The sequence below is a fragment of the Microchirus variegatus genome, assembly GCF_963457635.1.
Source record: "Microchirus variegatus genome assembly, chromosome: 4".
Lineage (NCBI taxonomy): Eukaryota > Metazoa > Chordata > Actinopteri > Pleuronectiformes > Soleidae > Microchirus > Microchirus variegatus.
The window spans coordinates 98,031-117,763 of NC_139805.1; the positions used below are offsets into that span (position 1 = coordinate 98,031).

Consider the following 19,733-nt stretch of genomic DNA (forward strand, 5'->3'; position numbering starts at 1 on the left):
AACGGAACGAGATGAAGTGGGCCGAGATGAGCAGACTGTGGGAGGGAGTAAGAAAAACAAAATGGGGGCATAAAAACAGTCGACACAGGAGACAGATACATTTTGAGGAATCTAGGGGGAGAGAAAGAGAGGAAAAGCAGTGCTGTGCAAATCATTGTGTTCTGAAATGTGTTGCTGAATTATTGACGCTGCCTCAGCGCTGAAGGGTGAGAAGGGGAAACACTTTCACACAGCGTAATCTCTGCACCACACCAACACACACACACACACACATGCAGAGCTGTCAGGTTGTGGCGAATGTATGAACAACGATCGTCCTTCTTGATGGCAGCCTTGAGAGTTGGGAGCTGGTCCCTAGACGGAATCTGTGGCTGGCCCGGTAAATGAAGAGGTCATGGGTCAGGGAGACATGTGGCCCACACCTGTTCTCAACTGGCCTCTGAAGACTCACACAGGCAGAACATCAAGAGCCAGATGCAAGGTAAAGCGAGATGCTCATTAGAGCCATTTACTGTGACCATCAGTCTCGTTGGAAAACACTAAGAAAAGCGTCATCCTGCTTTTCTTTATCTCCTCCTTGTCCGTGTTTATCTCTCTCCCTGATTGGCTTGTTTTCTTATCCACAGAGGAAGCCTGTTTGATCTAAGAGTCCTGCTGTTCTGACTCCCTGCTCACAGACATCAGTCGTACAATCCTCTCCCACTCAATGAAGGAGAACTCCCTCCTTCTCTTTTAATCCTCCCACCTCTTCACAAAGCTGGTAAAATCACCCTCCAATACCCTCCCTGCTGGAAATCAGACACATTCTCCAAAAAAAATGGATGAATTCAAAATGGGCCCCAATGTCGTAGTAAAGCCAGCTGTGCTGTGTGCATATGGACCACATGGAATGTAAGCTATGACAGCAATGTAGTTCACTCAGAGGACAGTGGTCATCATTGTCAACCCCCAGCAAGAGCAGGACACAATGGAGAGGGACACGACCAGGGACCTGACTCACACTCACACTGAGAGCCTTCCTGGACATTATGAGCAACAAAGATGCTGGAAACAATGGCAGTCGAGTTCCAGTGCACGTATTAGACAAACAATGGCTGCGAAAATACAGGACAGTCTTTGATTTAACAGGAATGTCAGTGTATATCTTTTATGTATTGTCCCTTAAACTAAAGTTTCCTTATACTAATTCAATTAAATATTTTCTGTATCTGCAGTTACTGGTGATTAGAGCTGGCCCAATTTATTGATTAACCAAAGATTAAATTAATCACCAATTATTTTGAGGTTTTTTTTTAATAACTAAAACAAGTTCTCTGATTTTCCATCTTCTTAAATATGGATATTCTTGGTTCCTTTGGTCCATATGACAAAGAAATCATGAAAACTGGATCATTTTGGTTTGTGGACAAAAGAGGACATTTGAGAACATCATTTCAAGTTTTGGGAAACACTTTTCAACATTCTCTGAAATTTTCTAAGCAAAACAACCAATCGATTAATCAGGAAAAACAGATTATTTGATTATGAAAAGCATTAATGGTGAAGATGGCCTTTTGCCAAGACATCCAAATGACTTATCAATGAGTCACAGCAAACAGTAAATGCAAAAGACTAAATGCCAGTGCATTTAGCATTATTGACTTTCTTCTTATTTACTTATTGTAAAACGAAGAAAAAGAAAGGCGGTGAATCCTCTAAGCCCTGGATTTGTTGGGAAGTATCCAATTCTAAGTGGATTCAAAGTGTTCTGCTCCCTCCAGGGATTAACAGAAGTATAATTCTGAAAACTTCTGGGGGTTTATACAGGCTCAATATAAGTTATAACCTGGATTATAACTTTCAAAAGGTGCCATTTTATAGACTGTTTTCCAAGAGAGTGCACAGATTTGTGATAGCTCACATTCATGCTCGGAGCAAGCAGTGGGAATCCAGCACTCCAGACTGGAAACTCTCCTCCACATTCCTCAGAGGGAATACCAGCAACACATGACAAGAGCTCCACTCACATTCAGCCACTTAGCCTGATGCCTCCCACTGCAACCTTTACACAGAGAATGCCTGTGTGTATGAGCATATGTGTCAAAGACAGCAACCTTTAACACGCAACACTGGCCCCAGACAGAAAGGTTTCACAGAGAAGAGGGGAGTGGGAGAGCTAACATTCAGAGAAAAAGGGGGAAGAAAAAGAAGTGATGGTGGGGGGCATCAGAACAAGCATGTGTCAAGCTGCTATGCAACAAATGTGATGAGGTGATTGATGACATGTTTCTTTGTGCAAAAAAAGGCATCCCCTTTCTTCATTTCCTCCTCATCAACTTCTCCATCACCTCAGTACTTTGGGCTCGCAGAGAAACCACAGTTTATTTGACTTTCAGCTCAGGCCCAGGCAGAGGTCCACTGCCTGACAAAGTGTATAATCTATAAGGTAAGCTCCGAACAACTCCACACCAACCCCTGGCCAACATGGGCCAGTGCACAGCAGGAATGTGTATGTGTGTGTGTGTGTGCGTGTGTGTGTGTGTGTGAGTGTGTGTGTGTGTGTGTGTGTGTGTGTGAGTGTGTGTGTGCGTGCATGGATAAGGGGAGGGATAGTCCTGTTTCCACTCTGTTTGAAGCACATGGACTGAGTCGGTATGTCAAGGGGGAGGGTGGCAACAGGGGGAGGGAGAGGGTAGAGTCAAAGGCGATAATCTGAGAGGGGTATCCCACAATGCAGAACAGCACATGGTCTATATACACTCGACAGTGGGAGGAGACTCTTTCAAATCACAGGGCTGACAATAGCAAGGGATGCTCCATACTCCTTTTTTTGTCCGATACCCGTATCACAACCTCTGATATAATAATAATATTAATCATAAGACCACCTCCCCATAACCAGCCATTTCAAAAATATGATATTCAAACTATATAACAAATATCCCATTTCCTGTGAAGAAGAAATAAAAGGCCCACATTTTACAGTCTATGCTTGGTGAAGCATTGACGTGAAATGTAGGCGGTATGGATCTGCATAAAGTACAGCATCAGCTCATCCCTACAAGTAGCAATATATAAGTACCAAAAAGGTCCTACATCACTTGCTGTAAAAAAAAAAACTCATACACTCATAACAAGCAAAAGTAACAAACAAAGGCTGCAAATTAAGACAAAATGTGTCACATATAATTATTATTAAGCTATTTCATTAAAAAAAACTACTTCCTCTTGAAAGAATGTGGGCCGAACCATTGTGGCATTTTCATATGCTGCCTTTCCATCATGGTTACAGCCTTTGGTGCAGTGTGGCACAGTTTGGAATAGTAAAGCCCTGGATCAGGCTTGGGTTTTGACACAGTACTGTTAGTAGGCGGGGTGTGGCAGCGTCAGCTCCGGTCTAGCTCCACCCTAACCATAATGTACCATTTTACTCTAGTACCCCAAGGGAAGGGTGTCAAACATTGAAAGGTTGGGGCTTGGGCTGAACAATTAATCAAAATATCAAAATACGGCCTACTGCAATTTTCAAATAGCAGGAGACACGATATTTGTTAAAACCAAAATGTGTGTTGAAATATAATTTTAGATTCATTATTGTCTTGATCTATACACATCTTACTCTACAGCAGGGGTCTCAAACTCAATTTGCCTTTTTGAAAGACCATTATGGTGACTTATGGTGAAGGGCAAGTAACTCAAAATGGGAGTGCTGCAGCCAAGTTTCGCTTTTGCGCAAAGAGACTTTCCAGCATTTAGTAGGTGCCGTTCCACAGTGTACTCACATCTTGGTGGAACAGGCGCGTGCTGGCTGCAGTTTTTACATGCGTCATCACAAAATCGTTTCGTTGGTTACTGGGGGAAACGGGAGGATAAAATAGGGCATCTTTGGGGCGGCCTGCGCTTGACGCCTGAGCTTGGCTCCTGTCTTCGTCACATTACTGCAATCCCAGTCAGTCTTATCTAGGGATGGGGCCGATCTGATCCAGTATTGATATCGGGTTCCGATACAGATGTAATTGACGGATCGGAAATCTATATAGTTGGATCTGAAATTTCTGTCTGTGTGTGTCTGCTGAAATGTCTCCACAAGTGATTCCCTGACTGCTCTGCTAGCAAAAAGTGGAATGGGTTTCCTGAACTGAGGCGTGTCTCGGTGAGACGCGGAGCAATGATGCACGACTCCGTTCAGGAAATCCATTCCACAGTTTACAGCCAGCTAGGAAACGAGCATGATTGACCAGGAGTTAACCAGGAAGTTCAGCTCCGCAACCTGCAGCCGACATAATCCCAGCCGTCACCGTTTTAAAACGCATGCTCGCTGAGGAGAACAGTACTGACTGTCTGAGACTACTGCTCTACAGGCTACAGGAATTGCAATTCCTGTCAAAATAATCGCAATTAAATATTAATTCAAAATCGTTCAGCCTTAGTTGGGGGTGTTTATTTTGGTAAAATACGTACCTTACTGTACCAAACTGAACTTGGTGCAAACGCAGCTATAGAGTACAAAAGCCCCCCTGCTGAAATACATTCTCAGGAAACATAGAATGAAGAAGTGTGGTTTCTACTTAGTTGTACTTTGCTTGGTCACTTGGTGGATTATATTTGTACACAACAGGTTTAGAGATTCTGACCAAACATATTCCACGGCCTGAGGACACGCTTAAACATGCAAAGAGTGAAGAGCACATATCAGCTTGTTCTTCATACTTTACACACACCATTGCCCTCTGGCCACACTCCGTGAGATGCAGAACAAGAGGCAGTGTTGGTTAACAGGCGCCTGCAAAACAACGAGATAAATATCAGACCTGAGGTATGTGCTGCTGCTGCTGCCTCTGCACAGCTCCAGTTCTACGTCTGCTGCAAGTAAACCACACTAGGTTACCTTTATAACTGCATTCAAGACAAGAGGGACATGCTCATACAGACACACCCTCCAACATGTACTGATATGAGACTGAGACGAGTGTGTACCTGTACACGCTGCACGTCCTTTGACAGTGTATTTGACTCAGCTAACATTACACTCAGTCAACTGCTGTCACCCATTGACTTCTTGTGGTCACTGTTCACAGAAACTCATCTCAGCAAATGACACTTCCTGACACATAATAGACCACATTGATTCCACTTACATAACTACACATTTCAGATACATTTTCACTTCTCTCCACAAAAAAATAGTCTGTTTCTCCATTTTTGTATTTAAGAGGTCCATAATGCAGACCACAGCTCATGCATCCAGTGTGACCCAGGCCCAACAGCAAGGCTACATCCATTTTAATGCCAAATGGTGATGCAGGTACCCACATTTATTTCTAGATTATTTCGGCCATCAGTGAAAACCTCCATTGGGGCGGTTCACACGCAGTGCACAAATACATTATTTCATATGGAGCAGCACAGCAACAGAAGCGCATTTGCGTCACAATTACATTGCAGTGCACCTTTCTGTCGCATCAATATGAAAATACCCCAATTTTTTGGAATGCAATGTGTTTTTTCATACTGGTGCTAAAGAAGTAGGTCAAACTGGTATTGATTCACTCTGAAATAAACTGAACCTCTATCATCCAGACAAAGCTCCTGAATAGTTTGTGATTTTGTGACCAAAGCTGCTGTGAGGGGAAATGTTGCTTAGTAATGACGGGCGCAACCACCTCCTTCCTTATGTTTTTAACATAGGTTTTTAACAGTGAGGAGAGAATCTGCTTCCTGTTTTCAGCTTTTTCTCTACGGAGCTTCCCCTACAGTTTCAGTGTATGTATTTTTGCGACACCACCCCAAAAACATCCATCGCCTACCTCTTTATACCTCACCGTCGTAGAATGTCCCCAGTGTTGTCTTTCCCCTCTCCTGACCATGTGCATTTGTTTTTAAAGGATGCCATGGTGGTTGCATCCGTGTTACATGCTTCTGTGTTTTTCAATGCTCGACAGTCCAGTGTTTCGACAGTTTTTTTTACTCTCCCTCGCTAAAATAACATTATCACTGCCTTGATCTTAAAGCCAGTGCCTGCCTAGGGGGAGATTTCACGAGACCTCCCGACTCTGAGGACCATGGTCTTGCAAAGCTGGTTTTACACTAACAGACGGTTAGGGGAGTCGAAGGATTTAACCATCACAATGACTCCGAAACTGTTCAATTAAATTAGGGTAAAAATCCTGCATAGTCCCGTTTTAATCATCAGCCACTACAAAAAGAGAGTGTGATGACTGGGAAAAAGGCTACAGGATTCAAACATTCAAAGTATGGAGGTTTGAAGTAAAGCCGAGACTCAGCACTTAAAACAAATCTCTTGAAGCCTGCATACATGCGGCGGCAACAAAAACTGGGAGGAAATTGGGAGAAATCTCCACCAGAGTGGCTTTGATGATGGGAACAACCAAAATAGAAGTGGTGCATCAACATAGCAACCAGAAGGAAGAACACTGTGTCCTCACACACATTTATATAGAAGGAGGGAGAGGAGCTAGAGTGTGTAAGTGATGCGGATTCAGCTGAGAAGGGGTGATGAATGGCTTCATTAAAACAGCATTAGCTGAGGTGTGAACCCAACTGGTGAGTGCCAGCATGCAGTTCCAACACACACGACATACAACAAACATACACTTGTCACAAAACCAAAATTCTTTCCCTGATCCAGCACAAGCCACTGCTTCTCACTTAATGCGAGATTAAGACGCAACCTTTGCAGCTTTTGTCGTAAATAACAAGCTTAAAACATCAACGACAGGCCAAAGTATTTCAAGGAAACAAAAGCAATAATGCAGAATGTACTTGTGTCGTGCTTCACTTCACACACAGATTGTGTATACTACCCTGGAGGACGCCTGAGGGAGATGAGGCGACACCCAGGAAGAAGACAGCAACGAAAAGAAGGAATAAAGGAGGTGGATGAGTGCCAAAAGGGAGAATGGGAATGCAGAGCAAGACAGCAAATAAGGAAGGAGAAAAACTGAAAGGGCAGATGTCTGAGGGTTCAAAAAGGAATCATATGTATGTGTACAATGGTAACCTGATTATCCAGACCCTAGAGGGGCAACAAATCTACATTATTCCTTCTCATTTTCACTCTGCTCCTCACAAACCCAGAAAAATGGGGGCAATACAGTAACCCTAGCAACCAACTCTGCCTACGTGCTGAGAGGAGCTGCTGATGGAGGGGGAAGAAGGGAAGAGGAAACAGACTGAGATGGGAACCAAAAGGGCTAATACAAGTATATAGTGTTCACACCAACATACTGTATTCATCTACTATTGTATGGTTTTTGTCCTCTTTTACAACTCTTAAAAACTCTTTTATTCCTGTCCTTTGGCTGCACATTTCCCAAAACCCTCCTCCTCCTTTATTCTCCTTTCTTCCATCTGCCCCCCCCAATCTGAAAGGGGGGGGGGGGGCCTTTCTGCCTTTTCTTTCGTTGGTCAGGCTCCTGCTCTCTGGTCATGTAAGAGTAAGAGGCCTGTTCAAACACAACCTGTTTCCTCTGGTGTCCCTTGAGAGCATTATCCAACCTTTCTACAGTTGTGTTTTCACTCCTCGACTTCTTTCTGCCTCCCTCCTATTTATTTACAGCTGGATGTCTGTTATCCTGATTGTTTTACAGAGGATACGAGTGGTCTTTGTGATTTATATATAACCCACTGTTCTTAATGTTGTTCTCACACACACACACACCCACACACGCACACACACACACACACACACACACACACACCCTCTCTCAGCTGGTTGTGAGTCCGGTGGACTTGAAATCACGCTCAGTGTGTGTGCGTGTGTCACATATGCTGAAATCATAAAGTGATGATTATTGGTTTTAAGCTGCCATAGAGGCGTGTCAGAAATGTGTGTGTGTCTGTCACATTTTATCACAAATGACACGCAACCAGAGGAGGGAGAGAGAAAAATAAAGTCAACCAGAAAAGGGGTGGGGGGAGAAAAACAGAGATTTAAGTTGAAGACCAGCAGTTCTTTTCACAATGGTCTGATTGTTCATTGGACGTAGCCTGTCTGAGAGAAAGAAAAAGATTGAAAAAGAGGGAGTAAGGGATTGACAGACTGTGTGCGAGTGTGTGTCTGCTTTTTACATTTTTACACACTCTCACCGGTTGCTCTGCTGTTGCTGTGTGTCTATGTGTCATATACGGAAAGTGACATTCAAATGAGGCACCCTAACAGGGGTCAAGGCCTCTGGATGAATCCTGGACTCAAAGTCACACACAAACATTCACACAAAGGATTGGGAAACAATATGATCATATTCATCTAAAACAATAGACAGAATTAAACTTTAAAGCAGAAGTGGAAAAATAATCCATTGCCCATGAAGGTGAAAGTGTTGTTCCAACACATGATCCATGATGTTGTCCACACGATATACGTACATGAACAAGTAGAAACCACAACTCCGCTCAACAACTGTCTGTGTGGAATGCGACAGTTGACGATATGCAAAAAACCTACAGCAGGTAATGACTACGTCTTCCAGGCTAGTGTGTGCACATACTTGTATTTGTTACCCCTTTAGGACAGTTTCTGGCATAAAAACTGGCCTTGGCAGGACCAGAACCTGGTCCTTATGAGGCAAAACCTCATTTCTGAGGAGCTGGTTAAGTTTAAGGTTAAGATTTGAATTGCAATTAGGTTAAGGTTAAGGTTAGGTCTAATGCTTGGTTTAGGCTGTCTAAATGAATTAAATAGGGTTTCCAGAGAAGAATAGCTGTGTGTTTACTTGTCTTTATATCTTTGTGAGGTCCAAAAAAACCATAAAACCTATCTTTACAGTGATATTTTGCCTGGGCCTCACAACTTTAAAGGGATTTTTCATGGTTAAGACCTGGTTTTAGAGTTAGGGTCGAGGTTAGGCACTTAGTTGTGATGGTTAAGGTTAGGATAATGGTCTATGGGATGCATTATGTCTTTGATGTGCCCTCACTAAGATATAAAAACAAGAGTGTGTGTGTATGAAAAGCTGAGGTCTATAGGTCAGGCCGTGGCAGGTGTTTTGCATGAATAAATATCAGCTTCATCATTTTGCAAAATGTCAGAACAAGTGGTGGCCAATTGATTGACCTACAAATGCAGTTCAAATGCACGCATGCACACACACTCACACACCTTAAAACATCAAAGAAAGAACACCTGAAAAGAAGGGTAAGTGATCCAATCCCAACATACCTCACTAGCAAAGGCCTAGTAAATTGGTGGCAGCCAGTCAGGATTAGCCAGGGGAAGACTGAACATCTGTTAGCCAATCAGAGCATCCAGAACATCTGGCACCAATGAGCAGCAGTCATCTAGCAGCTGAACTCTGACCTTACCCCACTTGGTTGTTATTGTCTTCTTCACATGCATTCCTTTCTTCCTCCGGCCTTCTCAATTTAATCCTGATTTCTGTGACGCCGATATGAATGAGCTGTGGGTGTTGCACAACTCTTAACAGTTCATCTGCATACCATGGTGTTAGAAGCTGCAGCTATTATTATTGTAGACATTCCTCTCTTTATAACTCTTCTGTCAACGGTGTAGGATGAACATAGGGGTGTGGGCAGAGATGGATTCGACATCTTGATCCCAATCGCAATAACACATTCACCGACTTGTAGTCAGTGTGCACGCACGCACGCACGCACGCACGCACGCACGCACGCACGCACGCACGCACTGTGTAGGTGTGTGAAGGTGTACAACTCAACATTTTAAGTCTCGGAAAATTGTGTTTATGCCCAGGCCCGCAGCAACCTTGCAGTATATTGTCATATCAAATGCTGGGGAATGAGTGAGCAAATAGGTAGAAACAGAAAATCAATGAGTGATTTTAGCCACATCACATCTAGTGCTGACACAGCACTGCTGTTGCCGTTTACACACACACTGATCTATTCTGAGGGGGTGAGTGTGCTGCTGACTGTGTAGAGCTCAAAACGCTGTAACACCCTCACACTTGACGTGAGTTTATGATATGAAAGACATTTTATTCCTATGGCAACAGACACAAAGCCATGGGCCAAACAGGAAGCATCACACACACAGTGAATAAACTGTGTGTGTGTGTTCCAGCCTGACTCCTGAACCTCAGTTTCTCTCACACACACACACACACACACACACCCACACACACACCCACACACACACACACACTTCCTGTCGACAATTTTAATGCTTCTCACAGAACAAAACACTGGGAACCGTCCTCTTCATTAAACCATAGCTTGAGTCGATCTACGAATGACGCTAAGGTTGTAGCTTGACCAAACCATTTTATCAGACGTCTGCCTTTGTCCCAGTATACAAGCACGACAGGGGAAATTATTTATTGAATAGAGTGTCAGTCCACGCTACACTTTGTTCCCTTTCAGACGTTCTCCAGTTGACCGAGTACATCACAGACTAAAGAAGGACTGCAACGATTTGATTAATGATTATTAATCAATTGCTGAATTGATCGTCAACTCGTTTGACAATCGATTAATTAAATGTGAATATTTACTGGGGTTTTTTCTCCATATAATAGAAATCATTAAAACTGAATCATTTTGGTTTGTGGACAAAACAAGACATCCGTGAACGTCATCATTTCCAGGTTTGGTCAACAAGTACTGGATTAATTGAGGAAATAATCAACAGATTGGTAGTAAGATGCTTCTGTGAGTTGTGTGTTTGACTTGTGGTTGTCAATTTGGTTTAAAATGCATTGACCGAGTTCAGTGGTTGTTATAATGGTATTATTGAAACGTTCATACACACACAAACCCCCCAAAGACTTACCACATCCTTCCTACCACACATGGCTGAGGTGAGGGCACCTGCAGCAAAGCGCTTAGTCTTACAACAAATATGATGATTATGTATCCATCTGCCCAATTATGTCACTTCTGTGTTTCTGCCGCTCACGCAAAGCTGTTCGCAAACAAGAAACAGAAACCATCTCATTCATGCCACAGCTTTTCAGTGTGCAAGCCTAATGCAGCTCATCATCCAAAATCATATGATTCTCTGCCAGCCCCACAAACACACAGCTTAGTAACTTATGCATAGGCAGAAATTATTTTAGTCCATGGCCACAGTCACTGATCTCGCCTCAGAGAGACGTCAACATCATACCTGCAGAGCTGGAGGAGTTTACTGGCAAGTATTGAAAACAGGCCTTGTTTGCTTACACACTTAGTCAGATTTTAGTCTAAAATTTGCAAAATGCTGTTTAGCACATCATGAGATCGAATGGCTATACACATCTCTCTGTATTTGCAGAGAAACCACAAATGTAAAAAAAAAAAGAAAATCAATACCATCTATCAGTGGCAACTGGCAACAGTGGTAACTATTGCAAACCGCTATCTGGGAAGGGAACCACTTCTTAAAATACTGACAGATGTTGAGGCTCTGAGCCAAAAAGTGCTTGAAAAATGAAACATCTGTCATTTAAAAAAAAAAAATAATAATTCAACACTCCCTGATTTTCCACCGTCCATTTAAACAATGTTGTGAACTAGAGGATGAACACTGACTGGATGAACATTATGAAGACTGGAACAGTGACAAAGCTCGGGGTATTCAGGCCTCCTGAAACAAAAGCAGCTTTCTGGATTCAATTACAAATAAGTACTCTGAACTGAGAACGGTAAGTGATAAACTCATTCCTCAACTGAAAATCAGCACAGTGCAACCATTTGTTGTTGTTGCATTCCTTTTACAGATGTGTCTACCTTCCCTTCAGTCACTATGACCATACACACACACACACACACACACACACACACACACACACACACACACACACACACACACACACACACACACACACACACACACACACACACACACACACACACACACACACACACACACACACACACACACACACACACACACACACACACCCTCTTCCCGAGAAGTAGGAACATTCCTTGCATCAGTCAGAATCCTGTATTAGTATATCAGCACTCTGTCTGTGTGAAAAAAACAGACTGAGAAGAGGATGGTGGTATTCAACCATTAGTGTCTGTGCATCAATGAAGGCAACATTCTTCAATGCAGTACAATGGTGCTATAGTACAATGGTGCAATAGTGTATTATAGTACCACTGCGGTGTATAATAATAATGCATAAGTGTTTCATCAATGGCCAAGCTGGAGGTACATCTGCCAAACAATACAATAACATAGTAGTTAATGTGCAGAGAGAGAGTCTTAAATAACAGTTAGCCGCTTTCTGTGTGAATGTTAGCATGTACCATACAGTTCCTGCTGCAAAGCTTCATGAATGCATGGGATGATTTGCATTTATGGTGCCCATGATGCCTAAAGCCCAATTTATACTCCTGCGTAAAGTGCTCCATGTAGGTTACGCAGAGCCCTCAGCGTCGACGGAGAGTCTGTCGCAGAGCCTCTGCGTCATCTCCGACTGCACAAACTATTTTTAAAGTGTCCGTCACTCCGTCAAGGAACAACGGAGACGGCAAGAGCTGCGATTGGTCCTCAGGACAGGCGGAGCTAACGCTGCTTTGTGCCGGCTCACAGTGAGCACCGAGAGTCCACAGAGGCGGAGCTGATCACTGCCGACAACGTCGCCGCCAAACTATTAATACGTCATATCTTAATACACACAAACATGTTTAGACTCTAAATGGCCAATGTCTCGCCTCAAATTATCTTAAAACTGCGTTCCGTGACACAGAGATATGTGAGATACGGCCACTGTTTCAACAACAACAGTCTTTCTCTCTCGGACGCCATTGCTCACTGTAGCTAAAAGCACAACAACCTTGCGTATCCGTTACCACGACGGAGAAGTATGAAGGCTCGAGGCGTCTCCGTGGTTACGCAGTCAGATAACACATTACGCAGTCAGAGAAGCATAATGTGGCCTTAAGTATAAATGTGTCTACGGCACGTAAAAACTACTGCCGCCTCATTAGGAACATACACACTTACATTGGATTTGTTTCCTCCACGAGGTGGATCAAAACTAGGGATGCACGATATGGGTCCCAAGTGGGTTTGTCCATGGTTTCCAGTTTGTACCCTTTCCAGGCTACCTGGCTACTAGGTGGGTACTAAGTGGACATGGGCTTTAAGTGGGCAAATAATATGGGCAAAACCACCTAGGGCCCATACTGTCAAGCTTACTGTAACCCTCATGGAGCCCACATTAAAATGGATTATAGAATATAGATACAATTTATAACTAAAAACATAGACTGAAGAGGTTGCTACGTCTTTCAATTCTATGCCTACACCCAACACACACACACACACACACACATACACACATACACACATACACACATACACACACACACACACACACACACACACACACACACACACACACACACACACACACACACACACACACACACACACACACACACACACACACACACACAATATAGCCAATATATTAAAAACCTTGGACACAAGACAAATGCATCTTTGCAATTACTAAAGAGACAGAAGTGACGTGGAGACGCTTCATGTTGTGCTGCTACTTGACACCTTCCATTAGAGAATGTCTAACACCAGTGCACAGGGTAATGACAGACTGTGTCTCTCTGAGAAGGTTGACTGCTTGGAATGTCACAGCAGACAATACCAACTCTTGAGACGACGCTGCACTGATAGAGACAAAAACACAAATACACACACACACCTAAAACAGTTATGTGGATGCACCAGTTTACCCTTTCATCTGTTTGTTCCAGATAAGGAAGGTGGTATGTGGAAAAACATGTGGACAGAGTGAGGAAAGGAACGATGGTCCAACACAGCTGGTCTCCAGGGAGCAGCTAAGTACCTGACAGGAGGAATCAATGCACAGGGTCGATGGACAAACATTAAGTCCACAGTCTGCCACACACAGCAGGCAGCTCTCAGAACGTACCACAGACAGAAAGCCTTACACAGGCCGCCAAGCATAAACAGCCAGTCTGCCGGGACACTAATGTCACTGTGGTGACAGCTAAATGAGTTTGCAGGTAGGCAGGTAAACAAGAGGAGGTACACAATGAGATGAGGACAGTTACTCTGGATTGCTTTGTCCAGTTAGTCCCCTGAAAGACAAGTGACAAAAAAATGAAAATGGTTGAGCGGAGAAACAAATTCAGATGCAACCATTTGCAATGTGAAGGATCACCAAATGGTTTCAGATGTGAAACTAAAGCCCAATTTATACTTCTGCGTAAAGTGCTCTGCGTAGGCTACGTAGAGACTCTGCGTCGACGCAGAGACTGTCGAAGAGCCTCTGCGTCGTCTCCGGGTGCACGAAATATTTTTTAAGTGTCCGTCACTCCGTCAAGGGACAACGGAGACGGCAAGAGCTGCGATTGGTCCTCAGGACAGGCCGAGCGAAGCTGCTCTGTGCCGGCTCTCAGTGCGCTCCGGGCGTCCTGACAGAGGCGGAGCTGATCCCCGCCGATAACGCCGCTGCCGAACTATAAATACGTCACATCTTAACACACACAGCACATGTTTAGACTCTAAATGGCCAATTTCTCGCCTCAAATTATCTTAAAACTGCGTTCCGTGACACAGAAAAGTGAGAAACGGCCACTGTTTCAACAACAACAGTCTTTCTCTCTCTTTCTCTCTCGGACGCCATTGCTCACTGTAGCCAGAAGCACAACAACCTTGCGCAGCGACCCCTACTGATCGGGCGGGAAATTGCAGCGAGTGTCCGTCACCACGACGCAGAAGTATAAATGCTCGAGGCGTCTCCGTGGTGACGCAGACGGATAACGCATACGCAGTCGGAGAAGTATAATGTGGCCTTAACGTCTGATCATTGGACAAGGGTAGTGATTTTATCTCGACTCGGTGGAATAGTGGCTACCACTGTTGTTGACTCATGGATTTTCCTTCATTTTCTCCCACAACCAAAGAACATGCAGAGGTTAACTGGACAATCTAAATTGACCATAGGTGTGAATGTGGGAGAGAAAGGTTGTTGGCCCTACAATGGGCCGGTGACTTGACCAGGGTGTATGTCACCTTTCACCCTGCGTTAGCTGGGATTGGCTCCAGCCTTACCCCCCCCCCCCCCGAGCCTAGTGTTTTCCTCGTGTTAAAGCAGCTTTGCATATCTGGTGTTCATACCTGTATTACCGTTGCAGAAAAATGTTTGACTTCACGCGTCACTGCCGCTCTAAGACTATATTACAGATTTAAGGTACTTTCAGACGTGCACAGAACTATGCCGAATTTTTGGAGATTATGCAGAGGATCTAGGAGCAAATGTCTACAGAAGTCACTCCTGAGATGCTCTGGCCATCCCTATCCCCCTCAGTATAATCTCAGGTTTATGTCCAAGTGAGCTCATGGGAGAACACAACTGTTCACATGTGCATTTTGTCATATGTAACCGGCAAACTACAGAGAATATCCAGAGCTAAATCTTGCAACATCACCTGTACTTAATTTCTGGAAACAGCTTTAAAGGCTTGTTGGGGGTAGTATATGTTGAGGATGTTCTTTAGGATTGTAAGCTACTAGATACATGCACTGTTTATGTGTCTGAGAATTAGAAATAGCTATTTTGATGGATCCAATGCAGCATTTGGTGGGACTGTTCCCATGACTCAAGCTGGGCCCAAACAATGTAAAGATGACATAAGGTTTTAATGATAAGGGCAGTGGTCTGTCTTATCTGGAGATCAAGCACTGCAGCAGCCGCAGCAATGGAAACATGTTGCACACAAGGAGGACAGTATCCTGTCCTCACTGTTCCACCACCCTCGCTCCCTTCCTGCCACCTCAACACACACGCACGCACACACACACACACACACACACACACGCACACACACAAAACCACAGATCAGGTCTTTGATCAGCCAGCAGAGGCGACACCGATGAAATGTCATCAATGAACAAACCTGAGCACAAATTGATCATTCATTGCAATCTACACACACACACACACACACACACACACACACACACACACACACACACACACACACACACACACACACACATGCACGCACACACACTTGCAGCAGGAATGAAGGGCAGTGCACTACACACCACCAGCAAGAGCGGCAGCACAGACACGCAGGAGACAGAGGGAGAAACGCCCTGCCTTGTTCCATGTCTAAACCCCAGCCTTCAGTGATCTGCTCTACACACATATGATCGTCTTCACACACTCTATGTTCACGTCAAGACACCAGCGCCGATTTCAGCAGGTTCCTCTGCTCGTCTTTGTTGCTCATCTGTGCCGCCGAGTTAAAACCACAGCGACCAATGACGCCGATAAGAAAGCGATTATTGACACATGATCGATCCCGCCGGACAATCGAGCGTCATAAACGGTTAGTGACATACAAAGGCAAGTGTAGCCTTTACGCCTGAAAGGAGAGGTGAGGGACGGGTGCAGAGAACCGTGCAATCAGCCAAGTCGTAGGGAAAAGCACACGATGTATTAAGAAAGCACAGACTGAAGGCTTTAACGTAACAGTTAACGAGCGAGGAGATTTTTTTTTTTTAAAAAGAGAAAAAAAAGTTTTACCTTTCACTTGAGTTTCATATTCGGCCACTATCTCCTTGTCCTTTCGGAATTTCGCCGGAGACGTCATGGCTGAGTTTGGCAATCGAACCACTCTGCTCTCGTAGTGAAGTCAATTTTGTCTCAATCAATAAATCAACAATCAATCAATCAGTAGTGAAGGCGGGAAAATGCCGGTCTGCGGAAAGGCTGCGAAAAGAAAAGGCGAGTCGGTGGAGAGAGATTACAGATCCTCACTGATCCCGCGGCTCTGTATTGTCTCCCTGCTGCTGCCTGTGTTCACTCCAGGCGCATTGTGAGTTTGGCGCTGCTGCTGCTGCTTCTTCTGCTGCTGCTGCTGCTGCTGCTTCTGCTGCTGCTGTTGCTGCTTCTTCTGCTGCTGCTGTTGCTGCTTCTGCTGCTGCTGCTGCTGCTTCTGCTGCTGCTGCTGCTGCTGATCTATGTTCCCATCCGCTGCCGCGCCTCACCACCTCCTCACAACCGGTTATGGTACAAACAACTCCAAGTGAAGTGAGATTCATTCCCCTGGCACACTCAGCCACAGCTCGTCTATTAGCACTCCCAAAAAAACTGTTTCTAAATATAAAAATATATATATATATATATATATATCATATGTAAATATGTATATATGAGCCCCGATCTAACACTGGTCTGAGCTCCAGTCTAAACTCAACTGCTCTCGCTCCTCCTGAAGTGAGAAAGAGGAGGAACCCAGTGCAGATGAGGGGCTGGCTGTTGGTCAGCCTCAGTGCGCAGGACAGGCACATGGAGGAGATTCATATGGGAGCGAAATAAGGCCATATGTGCAAATGATACTTCCACTATGCAGGGCCGGCCCAAGCGTTCATGGGGCCTGAAGCAAAATTACATTTTGGGGCCCTTCATCAACGCGAGTAATAGAGCAGTAAATTACATAATGCTTCTGGGGGAATTCTGCACAGTTGTAGCTGTGTTGCTTGCATCGTCATGTCAGCCTTGCATGTTCTTACCCATATACTGACTTTAATTTAAAATGTAAGCAATCTCAGAAGAACGGTCTTGTGTTGATTTTAGTATTCAAAATGGCACCATGTACAAGGTGTATGTGCTGGAAATTAAACATAATAAATTAACATAATAAAATGATAGACGGTGATGAAAACTATGTAAAATGTGCAAAAGACTCACTGTAATGACTCACTGTCATGCACAACTACACTAAACGAAATAAAATAATCAAATGTTCTAGGGGGCCCCCTGGTGGTGGTGGGGCCCTAAATAGGCGCTGAGTTTGGTTATGCTTTGGGGCGGCTCTGCCACTGTTTGTACTCGTTCTGTTACCTCTATGGACCTAGAATGTTTTCTGCTATAAACAGTATATATATTGGGCAACTGGACATAGCAGATTAAACAATACATTAGACATGATTGGTCCAACTGAATTATGTAATTGGTGTCCGGAGAGGAAATTAAAATAAAATAAAATAAACATATTATAGTCAAATGTATTAAATATGAGAATGAAGGGATGATAATGTGTAGGGTACTGCAGAAAAGAGGAGTGAATATCAACTCTTAAGATAGCAAAGTAAACAGAACCCCATTTCTGGGGCCCTGGTTTAGGTGTAGGGTTAGACTGCCCAAATGAATCAATGTCAATGCAGTGACTTAACCAGAATAGCTATACAAACATATATCATCCTTCCTAAATATGATAAGGGGACCCATGTTTAATTGTGACACTATAACATATTTGACTTCTGTAATACCCGATAATATTTTTGAATGGGTTAAGCGGCAATTTCAAGAGATATGTTTGGTTAATTAATTCATACCTTCAGCTTATGCATGTTATTTAATAAATCTTCAGGAAAAAAGGCTGGAGAGCTTTGCAAATGTATTTGTCTGTAAGAGAAGTCCAGTTAAGACACATAAATGTTAGAATAGGGGAGTATTATCTTCCATCAAGGTATTTTACATAGGCTGTGTCCTCCAGTTACAGTATAAATGACAATACACTAACTATAACTATGTTTCTTCCATTGTGCGTCTTTAGGCACAGCAGCCATTTTGACATGTTAGCAGCAAAAGCACTGGTGTTACTGTTCACATTAATAATGAGTATCTTCTTAGTTTCAGTGAACCAGCATGCATCCTGAAACAGGGGGCGAAATCAAACACAGCCATTACCATGGATGTATAATATAAACTCCATAGAGCTCCGCCCCCTCTGCCTTGAAGACAATTTTACATGGTGGCCACTGTGGGTACTGCAACAGAAAACCCCATAAAAGCCCAAAAGCCCAAAAAGCAATTTTCCCATTGACCGCAATAGTAAAAGAGACGCCTGTAAAAGTGTCCACAGGACACATGGAGACATGGACACAGGCTTTTATAGATCTTTATATGGTAGTGACACTACTGCGCATGCTCTATGGGCCCCATAACCTGGAAATAAACGTGGAAGTCAAAAAACTTTTTTGGCATATGCGCTGGGTGAGCAGTTTCATAGGAATGAACGGAAGCGAAGGGGCGGAGCTTATCCAGTTCATATTATACATCCATGACCATTACTCATGTAACCTCTGATATTCCAGCTGTGGCCGGTCAAAAAGTGTAGATTTAGTTTACTAGCAAATGCACCTCAAACTAGCTATGTTTACTTAATTGTAGTAATGTTGGACACCACAGCAATGTCTTACCCTTATATTGTAAATATACTTAAAGAAAACCGTCGATATTAAGGTAATATTCCTCCTGAACGTCAAATATCATGGTTTTATATCACACTTCACACAACTTGATTCGTGTAGTGAAAACAAATTAAAAAACGGATTACCAATCGGATTGTGAGACTCTTTAATGTAGGCGTATCCATTTAATTTCTAACCAATCAGCATTAGATGTTGTAACGTCGTTGTCCAATGGCGTCAGTCACTACGGGGTGTTATCCAATCAGTGTCGAGTGATGGGTCTTTTAAAGATAGTTTCGGGAAGTGCCCTTAAACACCAGGAAGTTGTAAACAAAGCTGACAGCTCTTCAGTTGTTAGCTGTGTAGCGGAGCCGTTGCTCAGTTGTGAAAAGTAGGCTTGTTGTTAGCTGAAATCTTTTATTTATTAAGTTCGCAGCTTATCGTTATTCGTTTAGAGCGAGATCCTCTCGCGGAAATACATTCTCAGTGCGTTTGCTCAACGAGCTAATACTAGCTGCTTTGCGTTTTCTCATTAGGAAAACGCTATCGTTTGCACAAGGACGTTGCAGCT

At 43.7% G+C, this 19,733-nt stretch overlaps 1 protein-coding gene across 1 annotated transcript in view; it reads right to left on the bottom strand.

Moving 5' to 3' along the window:
* srgap2 (SLIT-ROBO Rho GTPase activating protein 2) overlaps positions 1-16,608 on the bottom strand; it is a 71,305-nt gene extending 54,697 nt beyond the window's left edge. The window contains exon 1 of the mRNA XM_083887925.1: positions 16,491-16,608. Coding sequence (XP_083744051.1) covers positions 16,491-16,557 — 67 coding nt within the window. The 5' untranslated portion in view covers positions 16,558-16,608. The remainder of the gene's footprint in view (positions 1-16,490) is intronic.
* Positions 16,609-19,733: the final 3,125 nt, after the last annotated feature.